Below are 6,190 nucleotides of genomic sequence, written 5' to 3' on the forward strand. Positions count from 1 at the left end.
CAAAACAGTAATTTCGCACAGTCGTCGTCGCCCCCTGGGCGGCGGCGCCGGTCTAACCTCCCTATTAATACAGACCAACCTCCTCAATTCGACGTCTCAACATTTCCTCCCGAGCGTCGTCGTTTCAACAAGCGTCGTCGTTTCAAAAAACGTCGTCGTTTCAATGCATATCCAGTTTGTTGTTCCCCTCATCCTCATCCTCGGGTCAACCCAGACCCACCTGGCGAACTCGCACCAAGAATCGGGGGAGTGGAGCTGCGAGCCGGACTTGGAGACTCGGATTCACGCCGAGTACAAGCCTGGACTCGTCACCCTCGACGGCCACGCCGATGACTGGAGCGACGTCGATGGGTTGGAGCTCTCTCTCCTCCCAGCTTTGGACCCAGATGAAGATCACCAGTACAAAGGTGGCAAAATGACTGTCAAGGTCTGTTTGGATATGGGTTCCTCCGTTTTGGGTCATCTTTTCTTGCATGAGTTACATGGGTTTCTCCGTTTTTCTCTTTTCTGAATTGGGTTGGATTAGTTTTTTCCTGGGTTTGTTGAGTATCAATGATTTTGAGTTACATGGGTTTCTCTGTTTTTCTGTTTTTGGAAATGGGTCGGATCAGACTTTTTTGTGGGTTTGTTCAATATCTATGGTTTTCGGTTTGTCGGTTTTGTATTTGAGGGGTTTTGAATTTTAGGGTTTGGGTTTTGTTTGGTGGGAAATACTTTTCTTACCATGCTAATTAATGAAGTGATTTGATTATTTGGCTCTGAAAGGAAAGGGATTACGATTGCCCATTTTTATGGTTTTCTAGTAAAATTGTCGATTGGTTTGCCTCCATTTGGATTGGATGACGGATAGTGGGAGAAAAAAAAATGAAACAAAGGAGAGAGAAAGTGGAAGCAAATAAAAAGTTCGGCCTTTTTCCACAGGGAATGAAAATTTGTAAACGTTTCAAGTTTTTAAATATTTTCCCTTATATTCCATTTTCTTTCCTTTTTTGGTTGCAAATCAAACAAGTGAATTTCAGATTTCTTCTTCCTTTTATTTAGTGTGGCTTTTTTTCTTTTTCCTGGTTTTTTTCCCCTCTTTTAGGGTCTTTTAGGTTATAATCTTCTTGATTTTGTAGGCTTTGCATGATGGAAAGGATATCTTCTTCATGTTGCAAGTTGATGGAGACTATGCTTACTCAAAAGGGTGAGTGAATGTTTCATGTCATAGTGGGACAACTTGGCTTTGGAAAGGTGCTCAAATGGTTGAATTTGATTGTTCTAGCTCGGTTTCTAAACTGTGGACACCTAAAACTTATTTAAGAGGTTGATCATCGAACTTAGGTTAATTTTCAGGTTCTATTAAACGTGTGCAGAAAAATGGATGGCTATTTGTCATTTACATGAATTTATACATGAAGTGCTGTTACATGGTTGTGATGATGATTTATTGGTATGGCATATATATATGATGTCATGGTTGTGATTTACATTTAAAATGGTGGTAGTTTGCACAAAGATTGTATAGCTGCAATTTCAATTCAAAGGGTGAAGATAAGATCTTTCATTAGCCCCAGAACATGCTAAAGACAATTTTTTCCCCAAATTCCGCTGGGTCATAGTTGTCCAATGCTTTATGGATGACACTAGCAGGAAGTGTGGAGATCTTTTTAGCCCCAAAATAGAAGAAATATAACAAGACAAGCTTTGTCCTCTAAATCTGCTGGGTTGTAGTTCTTCGATGCTTTATGGATGACACTAAAAAGAAGCAGATGGGAGTAGCAATTCTCAAGGGAGGTTAGCTTCCTTTGTAAATTGGAAGCATGCTCCTCCAAGTATTTATGGCCTTTCTTTTTTTGTTGTCATTGTCATTTGAGTGTTATCCTAACTGTCCAAAATTTGCTAATACTGTTCTGATAGTCCAGTCTACTTTAGATATTATCTTTACTTGAAGTGCACTTTCTGTTGAGTTGTTCTAATTTTTTTGCATAATTAAAATTCTTGACATGGCGATCTTAGGCTAAAAAGGGTTTGTTCTTGTGTGACACAGCAACAATAACAAATGCCCATCTGTTGCTCTCATGTTTCAAATTGGTGAGAATGCTACATATCATAATGTAAGCTTCTTTGGCTGTCAATTGCTTGTGTTGGATCTCATATGAAATTAATAGTACCTGTTGGTCTTCTTTGCTCCCCTTTTCTTTTAATTTTAAAGAACTGAGAATGGTTTCATTGCGACTAGATGGGTGGGTGCAAGGAGGAGCCAGATAAATGCACTAGCAAAACTTGTCGTGGCAATGAAGTTGACATTATGCACTTTTCAATTGGAAATGCTATTCCAGGAAGGCTTTATGGTGGCAATCCAATAGACAATGGAGAAGGGAATGGAGGTGACAGGTAGAACCATAGTGTAGCTCATATCACATCATATTGTAGTCTTTAGTGAAAGGCAAAACAATTTGGTCTAGGTCATAACTCTCTGTTTCTTTTGGCTTTTCATGATCAGATTCGGTCATTTGGTTGATCTGTATGCCTGGAATCCACATTGTCGACACCTTGATGGACTTGGCCCTTCTGGTAATTACAGGATTGAAATTTTTGTCTCTTTTTTCTCAAATCCGGCCATTGACTGGTGGCATATCCATCCTCTTGTAACTCCTATAAGTAAATTAATATCTGTTCATTTAAGTATGCATGCTATCACATTTTCTAGGATGGTTTATCTATAGTTCTTATGTCCAAAAGAGATGTGTTGATGGGAAGTCAAAAGTCTAATAACTCTCACCATTAAAATTAGTGTCCATTATGCAAGCATGCATCCACACAAATTTTAATGCTCTGCTTAGTGGTATTCCTAAACACAGTTTAACCAAGTTATCATATATTTGCTTAGGGGACAACCTTTTGGACTCTATCTAACCTAACCTGGTCACTCCATTGAGCGACTCTTCCAGTGGACCATCCAATGCTCTTATTTGCAATTACTTTAGATTTTGTTGACTCTGGTTTGAGACAGAGGGACAAAGGAAGTCTAAGAAGTGTAGAAAGCTCTTTCTCTTTCTGTGTTTTTTTTTTTTTTTTTTTTTTTTTTGAGTATTAGTTTGAGTACTGACTATTGGCCTTAAATGTGCTGCCCTGTCAAATGAAGTTTTCCATCTGAAGTTTCATAATATGAAAATAGAACTATGGGTTTGAAAGAAGCAAAGGAATATTGTTGAATGCAAGGTTTGAAGAAAAATAACATGTTTTCATGAGCTAAGAAGAGGCTATATTTTCACTTGCAAAAGAGGGAAAATGTTTATAAACAACTCAGTCGGTTAAAGCTTGGACAATATTGTCTTTGTTATCTCTATAGTCTTTCCTGTTTTCATAGTTTTTAAGCCTGGAAAAACAGGTATTACTTAATAGGTGGACAACCAGTACAAACCTTTAGTCACATAAATATTCCATTCTTATGCCATCAATCACATTAGTGGTTGCTGGTGGCTTAACTTGGTCTCGTTTTCCATTTTTGGATAAATCTCCAAAAAAATAATGTTTGAACTGCTTCCATGTTTTCAGGAAATGATACCAGTGCACAGAATAACTGGAAGGGGGCATGGTGGCATGGTAGTCTTGCAATGCATTCAGGTATCCATTCATCACTTGTTCTTTATTCAACTTTAATATTCCGGTTCCACCAATTTGGTGTTAGGGAAACTATGTTCAAGAGCTGGTTGTGGAGAACTCACTGCTACCATGTTGGACAAACAGATAACAAATTATAGAATTCTTTATAATATAAGACATGCATTTTTAATTCAATTTTTGGTAGGCTGCTTTCTGGAAAATAATCTAGCAGCCCATGTCTCATTCATGATATTCATACCAGGAGCTGATTTTTCAAGTCCCTTTTTCTTTTTGTTAACGTAAGAAAAATTGGTATCCCTTGTGGTTCTAAAACAATGATATCCTTTCTGAGTTCTGTTCTGTTCGATTCAAAAAATGCAGTTTTGACTTATTGTTGTCCTTAGCTAAGGTGGCCACCCAATTTAACATGCATCATGCATACATGTCTGGAATGGGTTTTCCCTGCGGCAGCTGAACCTTGTAGTGCTAATTGCTGTTTGTGTTGTTGTTGGCAACTTCCACTCACAGGTTTTGTGGAAGAAGACAGCCCTTATGCATCATCAGGTCAGAAGGGTACATACTATTTTGAATTTTCGAGGCCTTTGAGAACAATGGATCGTCTTCAACAGGTTCCATCTTTGCTACTGCTTAGTTTCTTACTTTTATAGCCTGCAATGCCATTTTGAAAGCTTAGACAAGCCCTAGATTATAGCCTGATCCAGAACACAGAACCACTAGAATCCTTGAAATGGATTTTTTAAGTTAAAAGTTTTTGTCAATGTCTTCAGAACCGGACCGGTGATCGAACCGGAAAAGTTACCGGTTCACGGTTCACTGGTCGGACCGGCGGTCGGACCGCTATCGAACCGGTATCGAACCGGTGACGTCATAAATATATAATTTATATATTATTAAAATTAAAAATAATTATAAAAATTAAAAATATATAAAATTACAAATTTTAATAATGTTTGATTTTTATATTTGGTATATTAAATTAAATGATAAAGTTTAATATTTTAAATTTTATTAAATAGAAATATGTAATATTTAAGAAAGAAGATATATTTAAGATGAAAAAATTTAAAATATTTAATTTTATCCTTTTGTCTTTGTATTGTATTGTTTTTAAATTATTCTATTAAATAATTTATATTATTTTTTATAATTATTATAAAAATAAACAGGAATTTAAATATTTATATTTTTTTTAAGATTTTATATGATAAAATTTTGAAATAAAATCAAAGTTCCATAACTTCCATGCGTCCAAAGCAATGTTTTCCTCTAATAGTCTCATTCCCAATCCCACATCGGAAGCACAAGAATTTTATGTGCTCTATGTGCTCTATAAATGCCTTCCAACCTTTAAGCCAAACAAGCCACCAAGCTGGGCCTGGAAGCATGGCCCAAATGCAAGTGTTATTTTTAAATAAAGAATGCTGCAAATTGGGCTTGAAGACATGGCCCAAATAATAGTGATTAATCTTTTCATTGGACTGGGTCTTAGTGGCTTGGACCAAAGATGGTTTATTAGATTTAGTTGTAAGCATTGGGCCTGGAATGACCTTTTCATAGTAAAAAAAACTTGTTTTAAGTTATGACCGATTTGCAAAAAACCGGACGGGTTGTCCGGTTCGACGGTCCAACCGTCGGTTTGAACGGTTCAATGCCGGTTTGATAACAAAACGGTTCATTGAGCGAACCGAACCGGATAGTTCACCGGTCGACGGTTGGACCGGTTCAACCGGCCGGTCCGGTCCGGTTTTTAAAATCATGGTTTTTGTTGTATAGGATGAGGACATTTCGGTCTCTGGTGCCATAGCATTTGATAGTTCTAGCTCTTCATGTAGAAGATTTGCCACAATCAAAATTTCCAAAATGATAATGAACACATTAGAATGATTTCATTTCCTCTTATATTTCCAAATGCTGCTCATATTTATGTACCCCCAACTGCCATAGTAAGTTTAGAGTAACTTCATGACCATTTTCCATCATTATACCAATAAGGCTGGCCTAAAAGATTAAAAGCTTCAAACTAGAAAATTTGGGTTCTTCAAGCTTGCACATATTCTACATTAAATTGAAAACAAAATTGAAGCACTGCTCTTTGTAAATGCAGGATGTTCAATTCACCATTGGTCAAACAAGCAAGATTTCAGTGGCATTCTGGTATCCAGTTGATGGGAACCCATGGCATGGATCTGGGCACTATTCTATTAGTTGTGACTGGGTACCTTTAGATATCGCTTTAGTCAGTTCTGAGCTTAGCAAGGTGGCTTCAACAAGCTCTTGGGATGCTGCCAGCGCCTTCTCTGTCCTCATCTCCGTGGTCGCCTTTTGCATATCTATTTTTGTTGGGTACTGGGTTTCTAGGTCCAAAGCTGTCCCCTTTACGCCCATAGACCGGCTTTGAGGTGTCCATGCAGCTTATTATTGGTGGGGGTGGTTGGGTTCGAGCAGGGCAGGGCTATTTATTATTCTTCTTGTGTTATGAGTTGGATCCCATTAATAGTATGGGTTGCATGGCTTCTTCTGTTTCATTTGTTTCCTTAGGGGAAGAAAAAGATAAAAGACAAATAGAATCATTTGTTGTCAA

General features: G+C 37.5%; 1 protein-coding gene across 1 annotated transcript; it reads left to right on the plus strand.

Moving 5' to 3' along the window:
* LOC100244357 (uncharacterized) lies at window positions 1-6,190 on the plus strand. Its single transcript, XM_019225170.1, has 8 exons — window positions 1-427; window positions 1,119-1,186; window positions 2,030-2,096; window positions 2,222-2,376; window positions 2,486-2,556; window positions 3,541-3,609; window positions 4,117-4,217; window positions 5,714-6,190. The coding sequence occupies exons 1-8, from the start codon at window positions 164-166 to the stop codon at window positions 6,005-6,007; spliced, it is 1,089 nt and encodes a 362-aa protein (XP_019080715.1). The 5' UTR covers window positions 1-163; the 3' UTR covers window positions 6,008-6,190.

This window comes from Vitis vinifera, chromosome 14 (genome assembly GCF_030704535.1).
Source record: "Vitis vinifera cultivar Pinot Noir 40024 chromosome 14, ASM3070453v1".
Classification (NCBI taxonomy): Eukaryota; Viridiplantae; Streptophyta; class Magnoliopsida; order Vitales; family Vitaceae; genus Vitis; species Vitis vinifera.